This window comes from Anabas testudineus, chromosome 3, assembly GCF_900324465.2.
Source record: "Anabas testudineus chromosome 3, fAnaTes1.2, whole genome shotgun sequence".
Classification (NCBI taxonomy): domain Eukaryota; kingdom Metazoa; phylum Chordata; class Actinopteri; order Anabantiformes; family Anabantidae; genus Anabas; species Anabas testudineus.
The window spans coordinates 13,090,795-13,106,343 of record NC_046612.1 but is presented as its reverse complement, the minus strand read 5'-3'; the positions used below and the strand labels follow the sequence as shown (position 1 = coordinate 13,106,343).

General features: G+C 40.4%; 1 protein-coding gene across 2 annotated transcripts; it reads left to right on the top strand.

The window, feature by feature from the left end:
• The first annotated feature begins 363 nt into the window (after window positions 1-363).
• Window positions 364-15,539, top strand: phka2 (phosphorylase kinase, alpha 2 (liver)). Of its 2 annotated transcripts, XM_026378648.1 has the most exons (32): window positions 364-646; window positions 769-858; window positions 2,380-2,538; window positions 2,823-2,870; window positions 3,403-3,571; window positions 3,798-3,880; window positions 4,499-4,579; window positions 4,736-4,834; window positions 4,920-5,066; window positions 5,191-5,244; window positions 5,447-5,569; window positions 5,668-5,763; window positions 6,182-6,289; window positions 6,461-6,539; window positions 6,716-6,850; window positions 6,960-7,069; window positions 7,172-7,316; window positions 7,796-7,874; window positions 7,990-8,147; window positions 8,244-8,414; window positions 8,594-8,703; window positions 8,799-8,935; window positions 9,041-9,203; window positions 9,794-9,873; window positions 9,987-10,065; window positions 10,150-10,279; window positions 10,365-10,466; window positions 10,744-10,862; window positions 11,573-11,626; window positions 12,882-13,115; window positions 13,196-13,396; window positions 13,478-15,539. In XM_026378648.1, exons 2-32 carry the CDS (start codon window positions 781-783, stop codon window positions 13,649-13,651), a joined length of 3,705 nt encoding a protein of 1,234 aa, XP_026234433.1. In that variant the 5' UTR covers window positions 364-646; window positions 769-780; the 3' UTR covers window positions 13,652-15,539. The 2 variants fall into 2 exon arrangements, with proteins under 2 accessions (XP_026234433.1, XP_026234434.1); XM_026378649.1 differs by lacking the exon at window positions 11,573-11,626.
• The last annotated feature ends 10 nt before the right edge of the window (window positions 15,540-15,549 follow it).

Sequence of the window (15,549 nt, the reverse complement as noted above, 5' to 3'; positions counted from 1 at the left end):
TTTATGCAGTATTCAGCATGTTTGGACTTAGATTTCTGTACACCTATGCTGCACAAAACAGATAGCATGATGAATATAACAACTAATTATGAAGTATTTAATTACCTCTGCTCCACATGAATGCGTTAGTATTAACAGTCTCATACACACATGTGCACATACACATCAAGTACATTGAGCTACTTTTTACTGCTGTATTTGAGAAGCTGATTTGGAAGTAAGCTCCAACTTTTTTTGGGGACGTGGCTTGGTGTTTTAAAGTGTTTTAATTTGAATTGCTCTTAAAGACCTTGCAAAGGGAACTAGAGGTCGTTTAGCGCCCCCTCTCGTCAATAAATCAAACAACCGGGACATCATGTATTTTTCAGAATGGATGTACTGACAGACCGTGCTGCGCCTGGAAACCTCGCATTGTGAAACCTCACGTCCTGTCATCTGCAAGGCTTTGACTCGACACTCGGACCGGAACATCAGACTATGTGTGTCTATGAAAACCGTCTGGGAGCTTGACCTTAAATGTTACTGTCGTCAAATGCAACTGGATGCTACTCGGCTAACGAGCTTAGGCAGAAAACAGCCTGTGCGCAGCGGGGACGGTGTCAGATCATATCCGTGGTGCAGCGCTGGAGGGATGGGTCGCTGCATGGTAAGTTAGGGACTAGGCAGAATATACCCACTGTATTTATGATTAAATCACCTTTACACACGATGAAATAATCGAGCTTTCAGTGCTACTCAGAGATGTAAGTTGCTGTGTTGTGCGCGCAGTGAACCGTCAGGATGAGGAGTCGCAGTAATTCAGGCGTGAGGCTGGATGGCTACGCCAGGCTGGTCCATGAAACCATCCTGTGCCACCAGGTGAGTCGAGACAGAAAACAGAAACCAGGGTACGTGACAGGAGTCTGTGCTGTGGCACATTTGCTCACCGGAGGAAGACGTACTGAAGTCTTTGCCAACAGGAAGAGAGTGAAGTGCACAGAGGCCCTTCCATAATTAGATTTATCGCATTAGAAATGAGCTCCACCAAAGTGTAACATCAACAATAACAAGGAGAAGGAATAATGAATAATATATATTTGAATAATAGTTATTCATACATTACAATGCTGTAATAATCAACACTACTTTAATGTTTAAACTAAACAGCATTAAAGTTATGTGGAGTTTTAACTGCTTTACATGCTAATATGTAACTTATATCAATTTGTGGATTATATCTGCTTGTTTATTGAAATTTCCTAGATTTATAATCTGTAATATTAAGGAAAAATGCATGAAAACATTGAGATGGGGAATGTCCAAAGCTACCAATTTTGGAGAATAGCTATTGTATGTATAAATTAAGCAATGTATTTGGTAAAGTAGTTCTTGTTCAAGCCAAGTGGAATATATACATAAGGTCAGTGCATATTAACTCTGGACTTCTGCTGGCCCAGACGATGATTGCTATGTTATGGAAAATTCCTTCTTTGGGAATGTCGCCTAGGGACTAGATGACTGTTTTGCTTTAGGAGATACTGACTTATATTTATGAAGGGAGAGAAAAGAATATGTACAGACACACTGTATATAAGTATATGAAAAAATCCCCTTAGTAATAATGTGCAATAAACGTAGAGAAGTGGAGTAAAAAGTATGATATTAGTTTTAAGCTACACAACATGAAGTACCTTATAATATATTTGTACTTAAACTATACTTGAGTTACTTTCCACCACTACATTAGCATGCATGGTTGCTGTAAACTCTTTTAACATTCTTGTAATATGACCTTCCATTTTGTAGAAATATGTTAGATATTTAGTTTTAGAGAGATCAACCATGTATAGGTTCAGGTTCAAACCAGATTGAGCTGCATAGAGATAAACAAGTCGTGAGCAAAGTGCAGTCCCGAGAATAGACCGAGGACCGGGAAACTATGCACCTATATCTATAAACACTTGACGTCACTTTGAGTCAACTGCTGTCTAAGTTTAACTGTGTTCCAGTTGATTGAAACTGTGCCAGCTTTCCTTAGAAAGCACGTATTGTAAAAGTGTGGAGGTAGATTTTGTTTCATAGGAGGGGGAAACAGTGAAGTGTGAGGTTCTGCTGAAAAGTAGAACTTTGTAAATAGTTTTATTAATGGACTTGTGCACATTTACTTTCACTGAAAAGTAATAAAAACTCCAGGTTACAGCTTCTGGGTTGTGATGCTTCTCTGTTTGTCTTATAGTGATAATCTGAATAGCAATTTAAGAATGCTGCCTATTAGAGAGACAAAACCCATATGATTTGATTTAACAAACTGTAAGAACGTTGGGGGCAGTTTGGGAAATCAAGGAGGCTCGTCCATGTCTTACTTTGTGAATTAAGCCTGGGTGTGTTTGGTTGTTTCAGAACCCAGTGACAGGACTTCTGCCAGCCAGTACCCAGAAGAAGGATGCCTGGGTGAGGGATAATGTGTACAGTGTCCTGTCCGTGTGGGGGCTGGGCATGGCCTATCGCAAGAATGCAGACCGTGATGAAGACAAGGCCAAGGCCTACGAACTGGAGCAGGTGTGTTTTTGACTGAGAGAGAGGGTTCATATGTACACCATTCCCTGTTTGCTCTGCTTGTTATGCTGGGTTAAATATTTAAGAGGAAGCTTTTGCCTTGTATGGCAGCTCATTCTCCTTTTAGTCTACACAAATATATGTTTACTTCTGCATATATCAAAGTATATATCAGCACATTGTTGCTGACACAAAAACAGCCCCGCCAACCAACTCTCCTCCTAAATTACAGCAAGGTTTTCTTAATTTTTCGTCTTACTGATAAAATTGTTGTTTTTCGTTGGCAGAGTGTGGTGAAACTGATGCAAGGTCTTCTTCAGTGCATGATGAGACAGGTACGACACACCTATGCCCATGATGCGTTTGCTCATGTTCACTGGTGTTGCACATATAAATATTCTATCCTGGAAGCAGAAACACTGGTAAGACGACTCTTGTTCTGAGAAACCACACATCCTCACGTCACATTTATCTGGGGTATTGTGGTATGTAAACAGTTGTTTGTAAGTTAGCCAGAAAAAACAAACTAACACACACTAAAGTCAGAGAGGTACTAATATTGTGCTACTTGTTGCTCACAACTTTCATTTCAGGAAGCAGGAGAGATGAAGATTCACAGCAGAGTGTTACATTCTGTAGACCAAACAAAAAATCAAGAATACTATAATCTGCCCATTAATTATAATAATTATAATAATAATCAACTCTAGTCTGTCCTTGGATTGTTGCCCATCATCTCTCCTCACATAATTCCTATCTTTGTGGTAATTTCATCCACTGAGTTGAATCCGTGTTTCCATGCTAATCACTTTTTGGTCCCATTTGCTGCCGGACAAAACCACTGAGCATTTTGTCATGTTTCCTCAGGTGGCCAAGGTGGAGAAGTTCAAACACACCCAGAGCACAAAGGATTGCTTGCATGCCAAATACGACACCCCCACCTGTGCCACAGTGGTCGGGGACGACCAGTGGGGCCACCTCCAGGTGGACGCCACCTCAATTTACCTTCTGATGCTGGCGGAGATGACAGCTTCAGGTACAGTAGTGCTGCGCAGTAGCATTTCATTTGCTGCCTTGTTTGTTGTCTCACATGAGAACACATTTCACCCATTTCCCATCACTCACTACAGATGGTTCATGGTTCAAAGATTCCCCCCACACATAGGGATTTAACAATTTGACTCTGGCATAGGGTCTAATACATAAGGAGTAAAAAAAGACATCTACTTTTGGTTTCTGAGTGTGTCATGTGTGTCATGCAGGTCTTCGCATAATCTCAAACCTGGATGAAGTAGCATTCATCCAAAACTTGGTCTTCTACATAGAGGCTGCCTACAAAGTGGCGGTGAGTAACATTTTCACTATAACTGTAAAGAATCAACATGTAAAAGCTTAAAGAGAACTCCCAAACTCTGTCACAGGTTTTGAATAGTATCAAATTAAATTTTATTTATATAAGTAGTAATTTGGCTACAGTATCAAAAGTGAATGTAAGATTATGTTTATTGTTCCTCATTAAGTAAGAGGCCTACATGTGGGACACACTAGCAGCAGACAGAGTTCATTTGTAATTCAGTACACACTCATGCCTCTGGAGATAAAGAGAATCTATTTTTAATTTTCTCCATATACATTCCAGTCTCCCGCAGTCCTGTTTAAGATCATGTGTTTCTTCAGTGAACCAGTTGGTAGACATCCTCGTCTATCTGGTTTTCATAGCGTGAGATGCAACTGAATCCAGGAGATTAAATAAATTAATGTTACTCAGGTTACAGGTTTTCAATCGAGCCTGTAACTGCAGTGGATCCAGGACAGCTGCTAGTAGCAGGGTTGATGCATCAGTGTGTTGAGTTGTAATGCCTCACTTTAGATCAACTCTTACAAACTAGCTGTAGAGAAATGTTGAGAGTTTAAAGTCTGCACGTTGTGAGAAATTATGTTGTGACCCTTTTCCTGCATGTAGGATTATGGGATGTGGGAGCGAGGTGACAAGACCAACCAAGGCATCCCTGAGCTCAATGGCAGCTCTGTAGGAATGGCTAAGGTACAGGAGCCCTAAATTCGACATATTATTCTCTGTATTTATTGTGTACAGTACAGTGAGGACCAAAAACAATTTACAAAAATCTAAGTGCAGATATGACAGTGTTGTTTGGGGTGTGTGTGTGTGTATGTGTGTGTGTGTTGTGGAACATTTTAGGCAGCTCTGGAGGCCATAGATGAGCTGGATCTTTTTGGTGCCTATGGAGGGCCGAAGTCAGTCATCCATGTTTTACCTGATGAAGTGGAGCATTGTCAGGTACTTTTGACTTTGTTTCCAACCATTTCAGCATCGACTCTGCTCGTGTTTTCTCTACTCAGCATGTCTGTGCATTTTCCCTCAGTCCATCTTATGCTCCATGCTGCCCAGAGCTTCAACCTCGAAGGAGATAGATGCTGGACTTCTGTCTGTCATTTCTTTCCCTGCTTTTGCTGTGGAGGATGCGGACCTGGTGGCTATCACTAAGTCAGAAATCATAAACAAACTGCAGGTAAAGTCTAAGAATTGGTTTTGAGTCACTGCACAGACACACTACACAACACAACTATGTTATTATACTTTTTCCAAGTAGCCAGTTGGCATACTAAAGTGTTACCTCCTTGGTTTAATTTGAGGGTCGCTATGGCTGTTGTCGTTTCATCAGAGATGGATACCGTTGTCCTAAAGAGGTAAGACATTATGATTATTAAAAATCTAAAGGCTGGTATGTATTTAATGCTAATGCTAAGTGCAGAAACATAGTCTAGGAACCAGACTGAGAGAGAAAGATTAAGTGTATGTATTACACATAAACACTTGGCACTAAAGACTACACTGTACATCGTAGCATCTGAGCTGAAAGGTTCAACTTTCAGGCTGTTCTTTTACTAGGACCCCTCTCGGCTGCACTACGATCCTGCAGAGCTCAAACTATTTGAAAATATTGAATGTGAATGGCCTGTTTTCTGGACATACCTCATCCTGGATGGTATCTTTACTGGAGACCAAGTGCAGGTACTAAAACAGAACATACTCCATACCATATGTACTCTCACCATCTCATAGTCTCACTTGTGCTGCAGACTTAACCTTGAACACATGACCTTGTGCAGGTTGAGGAGTACCGTGAGGCACTGGAGGGCATTTTGATCAGAGGGAAGAATGGCATCAAACTGGTGCCTGAACTTTATTCTGTACCACCAGAGAAGGTATGCAGTTCCCACCAGAAGCACACAGCAGATAAACTCGCTCTTATAGTCATATCTTAATTTTACAGTCTGACAAACAGAACAGAATAAATGTATATTTTAAAATGTTGTATCTGCACAAACTGTGTATTTGTGCGGAGTGGAGCTATAAATAACAGTTTTGTACATATGAACAGTTTTAAATCTCCTGTAAGGGTTAGGGTAATCTGAGACACTGTCAGCTTTCTACTAGCCTGTTTAGTTTTTGCATAGTCCAAATACAGTCATCAAAACATATATGCTTGAGATGTTTTGATTAGAAAAATGTCAATAAAATACTGTAAGGAGAATATGAGACCAAAATGTTCTAGGCTGATGTACATCGGACAATCTCATGCAGTAAGAATGAGTATTAATAATCATACTTTGTCTCTTCTAGGTGGACGAGGAGTACAGAAACCCTCACACAGTGGACAGAGTGGCTATGGGGCAGCTGCCGCACATGTGGGGACAGTCTCTCTACATATTGGGTTGTCTTCTGGCTGAGGTAGTGCACCTATGATGTTTGCAATGAGTGCTCAAAACACATCTTGTTGTAACTATCACTGTTAATAAAATGTCACAAATACTTAGATTTATATTGCAAATTAAGAAAAAGATCCTCACTAACCAGTGCAGCTCCAGTAAATATGACCTATACCATTCCTTCTATTCTAAGGGTTTTTTAGCACCAGGAGAGATAGATCCCCTCAACAGGAGATTCTCTACAAACTTCAAGCCAGATGTTGTTGTGCAAGGTTGGTGGTCTTTTGACATAAATGTCAGTTAAGGGTTAAATGCCAGATAAAAATACAAGAAGTAAGGAAGAATAAGTCAGTGCTCAGCTCAGCGCTGTTTTTGTTCTGAGTTTACCATTTATTTATACATGGATTTCCTAAAAGAAGACAGAATAAAGTATGTTTTCTTGTGTCAGTTTGTGTTCTCGCAGAGTCACAAGAGATCAAGGACTTGTTACGTGATAATGGAATCACTGTCCAGACAGTGTCAGAAGTTCTGCCGATCAAGGTCATGCCGGCTCGCATCCTGAGTCATGTCTATATCAGACTGGGTAAATATCCACTAAGTACAGTTTGATGTGTGTGTGTGTGTGTGTGTGTGTGTGTGTGTGTGTATGTGTGTGTATGTAATAAACACAAGAACTTGTGTCATTGCCATAGGAAACTGCAAGAAACTGAATTTGAGTGGGAGACCCTACAGACACATTGGAGTTCTGGGAACATCCAAATTCTATGAAATCAGAAATCGCTCTTATGTATTCACACCACAGGTAAAACTACCTTGAGGTGTCCTGATGTTCACGGTCGCATCAATGAATCAATAAATTCTTACTTCCTGTCTGTTTTTATATTTTTCATTTATCACTGTCCAGTTTGTGGATCAGCACCATTTCTACCTGGCACTGGACAACCAGATGATTGTAGAGATGCTACGCACAGAGGTGGCCTACCTCTCCTCTTGCTGGAGGATGACAGGACGACCTACACTCACGTTCCCCATCACTCGCAGCATGCTGGGTAATTGGATTCTTAACCAAGAGAATTAGTTTTTCCATTTTCTGTTGACTTTTCAATGAAATGCTGTTACACAAATAAATCACAAATCATACTTTTAAGTAGATTTACAAATGTGAAACCTTCACGGATTACAAATTCATAATACAAAGAGTTGGTTGTATCCTGTGCAAAGTTTTAAAGATCTCTTTTTTAATGGTGGTGTATTGACAAAATTTCAAAATCAAAATAATAATCTGAATTATTTTTTTTAGCAGAAATCTCATCTTAATCTCAAGACATGATAAAGATGCAATAATGAAAAATCTGGGCAAATGGGTATCTGAAAATTAGATGTACTGTTACTGTCTGCTCTGTAGTCTAGGTTGCATTTAGTATGTGCTCTCTATGCACGTATCTGTGCTTTTGAATGTACATACTTTATATTTCCATATTGCTATTTTATCAAGTGATTTCACAGCATTTTAACTTGATATTACCAGTTGAAGATGGAGATGCAGTTGATCCATGTATCATGGCAACCCTCAGGAAACTACAGGATGGCTACTTTGCAGGATCAAGGTCTGTCTCCATCTGTAACGTAGGACATCATACGACTATTATGGACTATTATAGAGGTGTGCTGAAATGACCATAAGATGACAGTACATGTTACTGTGTGGGTGTTCTACTCCAGGGTGCAGATGTCAGACCTCTCCAGTTTCCAGACCACTTCATTCCACACCCACCTCAGCTTCCTGGACAAAGAGAATGATGACGACTTGCTTGAAGATGAAGATCAGGAGGATTATGATGAAAACGGAGAGGAAAACAACTTTAAATTTAGTCCCTCAGGTAGTAAACAATGGATGAAGCATGTACGTAAGTTTGAGTCATATTTGATTTCTTCAGTTCAGATGTAGGTAATGGTGTGTTTTTGTGTAACTACAGAGGGCTCAGGAGACATGTTTGAGCAGTACCTCAACCAGCTTCTCCACAGAAACACCACCAAGTGCCACCTTCCTCCCATCCAGAGGGGGCATCACCATGTCTTCAGTGCTGAACACACCACAAGGGACATCCTGTCTCTTATGGCAGAGGTTCAAGGCCTGAACATGCCAAGTGAGTTATTATGAACATAATAAATCAACAGGTAAACGGTAAGAGTGGGCAGTGGAGTGACAGTTTTGTTACTAGTGCTGATTTGGTACTTACATTCAGGAATGCAAACAGTTTTCCAAAGTTAGTTCAGTGAAGTTCATTTTGTAGATGCATTGTTTTGATTGGGGTGCATCTTACAGAGTCTTCCATGTATCTACCTGTGGCTCCTGTCATGAGCAAACACCGGAAATCTCTGAACCTTCTTGACGTTCCTCATCCGCAGCAAGGCCAACATTCAAAGCATCACAAGGTATGGACAGCAGAGCATCACCTCTAAAAGCAACCTTGTTTTGCTTGTGACTTTGCTCTGAAGTGCATTTCTCTCATACCTATGTCTCTAAAAAGCTCCACAGTGCTGCTGATCTGCACCTGCCTCGAGACTCTCAGGGCAACACAGACTTTGCGGAGTTGGTGAGGCAGCTGAAAGAGTGTCCCACTCTACAGGACCAGGCTGACATCCTCTATATTCTCTACATAATGAAGTACGGACATAGTCATGGTCAACACACACACTCAACAAGTAAACATTGCTGTTTTTCTATGTTTAAATTGTTGACATTGGTTGTCTGGTGGTTCCTTGTGACCAGAGGAGCTGATTGGCTGGTGGAGTTGTCAGGTCCTGGGCAGGGTGGCGTCAGTGTGCAGTCACTGTTGGAGGAGCTGTATATACAAGCTGGAGCCTCCAAAGAGTGGGCACTCATCAGATACATCTCTGGGATATTACGCAAGAGAGTGGAGGTCCTTGCTGAGGTCAGTGTCAAGTCATCATGTGTTTTTATTACAGCAGGGTGGTTGGAAGTGCATGAAAAGATAGCCTAGCCTAGCTTAGGTCCTTTGTCAGATTTATAATCAACACCTACTCATTAATAAGGATGTTTTGAAGCCTGATATTTGTTTAATGTCTGCCACAAATTTCTATTTGGCGTCAGAAAATCCTAATTTGGCCACTCACAGAAAGCTCAGTGTTGACACCTGGATACATCTTGTTAATGAACAGACTTTTAGTTTGTGTGAATACACAAAGAGATTCCAAATGTAAATAAACAAAAATATATATTTAATACTTAAAACATCCTAAAACCACTGTGCTAACATATTATAAGAACCTTTCTGTGTAAAAATAAAGAGACCAATCTACTGCCATCTTCTGGCCATTAAAGAAACTGCAACAGAAGACACTGACTTCACTATCAAGTTGTTTACTGCTGATCACCTGTTGAGTAACTTGTGCAGTCAACACTGGGGGAAGGAAAAAAAGAGTCCCCTTTAGAGAATCAGTAAATTGTATGTACCTTTTTGTTTTAATGATTTTGTTCTGCCTCTTATTATCTAATCTTCAGGCCTGCACAGATCTTATTTCCCATCACAAGCAGCTGACTGTGGGTCTACCTCCTGAACCCAGGGAAAGAGTCATCACAGTGTGAGTTGGAGTAACTGGTGTAGCTGAACAGATTTTCTGCTCCCATTAAAGCTTTGTTAAATTATTTAAACACATAATAAGCTAACACTTCTTCCTTATTGTCTCTTTTTCAGACCACTTCCTCCTGAGGAGCTGAACAATCTCATCTATGAAGCAAGTGGTCAGGACATCAGTATTGCAGTACTCACTCAGGTAAATATTTAAACCTTTGAGCTGCCACACAGCATTTTTAGGCCCCTGTGTTCCAGCTGTGAACCATGTGTGTTTGCCATATAGGAGATCATGGTCTATCTAGCCATGTATGTGCGCTCCCAGCCCGCTCTGTTTGGCGACATGCTTCGACTCAGAATAGGACTCATCATGCAAGTGATGGCTACTGAGCTCGCCCGTAGCCTGCACTGCTCTGGTAGGAAGATCACTTACACACAGCTGTGAACATGCACAAACTAACCTGCACAGTGAAAATGAAAAAGCGTGCCACACCTTTGTAGGGGAGGAGGCATCTGAAAGTTTGATGAGCCTGAGTCCGTACGGCATGAAGAGCCTGCTGCATCACATCCTCAGTGGCAAAGAGTTTGGAGTGGAGAGGAGCAGTGAGTTGTGTCTATGTCTTTACAGTTTGAGTGTTTAGTTATCAAAGTGTTACATCCTTAGGTTGTATTAGTGTTGGTCTGTTGGTCAGTCTACCACGTTGGTCCTACTTGATGGAGCGCAGTTACATTCAGATTAGATTAGTTATTCAGAGTTGTGTCCAACTATTGTAAGAGCACAACACCACCAACACCAACACAAGACATCATCAATGAACATCACCAAACACCAGACAAAAATGAACATTTTTTCCAAATGTGTTTTGTTCATGTTTATCAGTGCGTCCAATCCAGTCAACAGCCACTAGTCCTGCCATCTCCATACATGAACTAGGCCACACTGGAGCCACCAAGACTGAGCGTACAGGAATACACAAGCTAAAGAGTGAGATAAAACAGGTGGGAAGCACAAAAAATAACCAGGTTGTATCTTAGTGTATACTCTATGCTGTTGCACGTGATATCTATCTATCTATCTGTCTTTCTTTCTTTCTATCTATCTGTCTATCTATCTATCTATCTATCTATCTATCTATCTATCTATCTATCTATCTATCTTTCTTTCTTTCTTTCTTTCTTTCTTTCTATCTATCTGTCTATCTGTGTGTCTGTCTATCTGTGTGTCTGTCTGTCCATCTATCCATGAATAACAGTGTTCTTGCTTTCGGTTGCAGCTGGATGACTCTCAGCCTCTCAGTGTGGGTTGGGTTTGATAATAACAAGCATGTAACTGTGTTTAACCTCAGTCTAAACAACCAAACTGTTGACTAAATCCTGCTCATAAACCACTGCCTGGCTCCTAACATTTTGTGAGCTGTGTTGCCTCCATAGCTGGAACGACTTTCACTTCATCACATATTAGTGGGAGAACATGCTTTGCTGCTGCCACTATGTCGAATGGCCTTTCTTGTCATTAGTAGAACAGTTGTGATTTCAAGAATCTCTCTCACTGGTTGATTTTTGCAGGGTTGTATTACCCTTTCACTGTATAGATCAAACATCTCCAGTAAAATTTGACTGTGTGTCTGCAGTATCATGACTGTAGTACGAGAACCATGTGAACCGTCTCAATTTGTTCTCTGTCGTCTATCACCCATGTCCATGTGTAGATCTTCAGTGGTGGTCTTTCCTTGAGTAGCAATATCACTTCTCCTCGCTCCACGGTAAAACATTTCACCCCATCTGCTTCAAATGAACATGTACTATGTATGTTGTCATACTTATTTAATGTATACTCTGAGCAAACTGATTCTAAAAGTACGTTTCATTCAGATTTCATATTTTATGTAGACACAAAAACGTTCCATGTGTCTTGACATTAATGGATAAGGTTGGTGTTATTTACTTTGTTTATTTTTGTCAACAAATGTCTAAAACAGACCAAACTCAGACATAACCTTATCCTGCTAGAGTCAAAGCCTGATATAGTTTGTATCTGTCCTACAGAACTCAGAATCCATTAAACAACCCTTATAAACACACCCACAGGCAGACAGACAGACAGTTCACCGTCAGTTCACAGTCAGATTCCAGACAGTGGAGTCTCTCTCACCTTTCCTGTTGCATGATAATGCATGTCTAGTTTCTAGTAAAGTATGATTCGTTTGACAAGAACAGAGGAAATATCAGATTCCTGGGAAACTGGATTGAATTTGTGGCTGTCCAGGAGATGCTATTAATATGTGGGACCCTCTCAATGTTTTCAGGAGAGGTTTAATGTCAGTTTGGCAGGGGGTTGAGGGAGGTGGAGGTGATGGAGGGGGTACTGTAGTTACATCCTTCACAACTGCAACATGACGTGGTAATTTGTGTCCCAGTTTCTTTGTGTCCCAGTCTTGATTTCAGATCACCCTCCATAAGTAACTCTTATGATCAGTATACTGTATCAGGCCGTGGCTACACAGGCAGAACTTATTGATGAGCTGAATTAGTTTCCGTTTCCGTTTCTTTAAAGTAACTGATGAAGTTAAAAATATAACCCAGCCTTGTCCTTTACCATGTCTACTAGACCGAATGTGACAGAGCATGCACGTGCATGAATAATTGCATGACTGTATAACTACAAATAAGAAAGAAAACTGTGATTGTAGGAGAGAAAGACAAATGCTATGGTAAATATTTCAACCTTATTCACATGTATTTGTCATGGGATAACAAAGCTGTGTCTGAAAACACTGTATCTCACAAATAGGCTCCACTGATCACCACTTTCTGGTCACTGAAAGTCAGGGGACGCCATTGTAGTGAACAGAGAAGTGAAAAGATACCACTCAGCCTATTTGTGTGGTACAGACACTACTGTGATGGTGCACATAAGGAATACATTTTAAGTACTTTACATAGGAATAAGGTTGAAAATAAGTAAAGCGACCCTTTAAATTTGTTCTTAACATCATCTTCCTACCTGTTTTATCACAGCGCTGCAGCAGCCCCTCCACCCCCAGTGGCATCCTGTCCCCAGTGGGCTCTGGCCCAGCAGATGGACAGCTGCACTGGGAGGAGAGGCAAGGCCAGTGGCTGAGGAGACGCAGGCTAGATGGAGCGATTAACAGAGTACCAGTGGGTTTTTACCAGAAGGTTTGGAAGATCCTGCAGAAGTGTCACGGCCTGTCCATCGATGGATATGTGTTACCTTCTTCTACCACAAGAGAGGTAGCACCTGAAACTGGATTTGCAGTATGGGGTCACGGTGCATGCATGGATGTGGATTTCATTTTGTGCTTTCTGTGTAGATGACAGCGGGAGAGATCAAGTTTGCAGTGCAGGTGGAGTCTGTCCTGTACCACGTTCCCCAGCCTGAATACCGCCAGCTGCTAGTGGAGACTGTGATGGTTCTGGGCCTGGTAGCTGATGTGGACGTGGACACTATTGGTGGTATTATCCATGTGGACCGTATCCTACACCTGGCCAACGATCTCTTCCTCAGTGACCAGGTACTACTCCTGCCAAGACATTCATTTTTATTTGTCTCTTTTGTAAATGTTCACTGGGCTGTTACTCTGCCTCATCCCCAGAAATCCCACAGTGCCAGTGATTATTTCCTTGAGAAGGACCCAGCAACCGGAATCTGCAACTTTTTCTACGACAGCGCCCCCAGTGGCAGCTATGGCACCATGACCTATCTGTCCAAGGCAGTCGTCACATACGTTCAAGACTTCCTGCCAAGTTCAAGCTGCCTGATGCAGTGAAACATGCAGAGGGCCTCGCTGCTCCTCACAGACTCCTGAAGAGATGCGTTTTAAAACCAGGATCAACTGACCAAAGGCAGCAAAGCTTCTCATGATCAACTCATACAATTCACATGGTGCTTGTAAGTACTGTATGATCAGCAAACCCTTAAGCTCTCATGTATTAATGTAACATAATAGACCTGGCAGCTGATTGCAAACACCTATATAAGAACAGGCTGTTTCTTTCTGAGTCGGAACTGTGAATCTATTTATTATTTTACATCTCTGTGCTCTTAGTGTTGTGAGAATATATTAACAGTTGTGTGCTTATAATTTAATATGCCATGCATTATAATTCTACTTATCAGAGTAAACATGTTGATTGTTTGCACATAATATTTATTTCCCTCAAGTCAGTGATTCGTTATTTTATTTTCTGCCACTCTTAATATTTTAGTTATATCTGTATTTGGCAAAATATTAATTTATTGTCCTTCTAGAATGGTTGACTTAATAAAAATAATATATAATAATAAAGTGGTAGGAAGAAGGAAGTGAATCAGATTGTATTCATATATATATGTTCATTACATTTTATTGATCGCCATTAGAAGTTATTGTTGGACAGCTACATAACGGTGATACAGTGTCTTGTACTGGGACACTCGATGGTCTGTGTGAACTGGGCTCAGTCCTGAGATTCATGGATAACTACTCCAACTATAGCCATTCAGTATCACAGATTACAAATTTGCCCCATAGATCCTTTTTTTCTTTCTTATTGTATGGTCAGATTTGTAAGAATCTGTAAGTAAAGTAACAAAATCATCTACTTTAAATAATTGTTGTATTTTTTTTGTCCATATTTAACACAAATTTAAAATATTCACAGTGTAGCTTGGAGGAAGTATGTGATCCCTTCCTTCAGCAAAAGCTAAACTGGAGTTAAAAGTTACAAACCTGTAGTCTAGTTGATGAAACAACATTGGAGGTGTGCATTAGAGCTACTTTGGTGAGGAAGTGTTTTACTGAATGATGAAACTAAGGTTTCTTTAGGTTGAATTGTTTGGGGAAAAACACGCAGCACTACCTCATGGTATACAAAGAAGCAGGACAGCTTGTAATCATAGGGGGGAAAATGAATTCCAGAGTTTATGGAGGCATCTCACAGGACAATGACACCTGGTAGTTTTCTGACAGACAGGTTGGAGCCTAGACCTCATCCCCATACCCTGGGATGACATCAAGCCAGATAATGGATGAGTTGAGTCTGTTTTAAGGAAGAATCATCCAAAAATGAATCAACATTTTTAGATCTAAATCAAAATGCAGTGGCTGAAAATGACCAAAAATCAAATACATAAGGCAATTCTCAAAGGTTCACTTACTTTTTCTAGCTGCTATATTTGCAAAAAATGATATAATCTTTTTGTTTCTAATAGCTTCTTTGTCATTAAGTATTGACAATACTGAAGCGTGTGTTGTAGTCCTGTGTTAATATTAACCTGTATGAAAATAAAATTAGTAGTTTTCACTGAATGCAATTTCGTTTGCCTTAGTATATGTATTGTGGATTTTGTACAATAAAAATCTATCTGCATATGAATGTCGCCCTAAAATCATCCTACTGATGAAACGAGTCAACATTTTGCTTGTACCTGAACACTGAGGATTTGTTTGTGTACAGTGATATATATTTCTTTCTGTTACATCAGGGTAGTGTTCTGCTTTAATGCTGGTACATAGTACTGTTTTATATGAATACTCTATGTATATATACTATACATGCATGATGTACACTTAGCTTGCACTATATTAGATACATAAAGCTCAAACTAATGCAGTCTAATGCAGCAGTCCTGCAATAAACCCCACTTTGTTCAAACTGTTTCAGAGAGGTGTTGTTTCCACTGTCC

Excerpts from the sequence above, each read along its gene's own strand:
- phka2 (XM_026378648.1), top strand. The coding sequence starts at position 781 with ATGAGGAGTCGCAGTAATTCAGGCGTGAGGCTGGATGGCTACGCCAGG. Across the intron at positions 5,764-6,181 it reads ATTCTGTACCACCAGAGAAG|GTGGACGAGGAGTACAGAAA; the intron begins GTATGCAGTTCC and ends TGTCTCTTCTAG. Across the intron at positions 6,540-6,715 it reads GCCAGATGTTGTTGTGCAAG|TTTGTGTTCTCGCAGAGTCA; the intron begins GTTGGTGGTCTT and ends TTCTTGTGTCAG.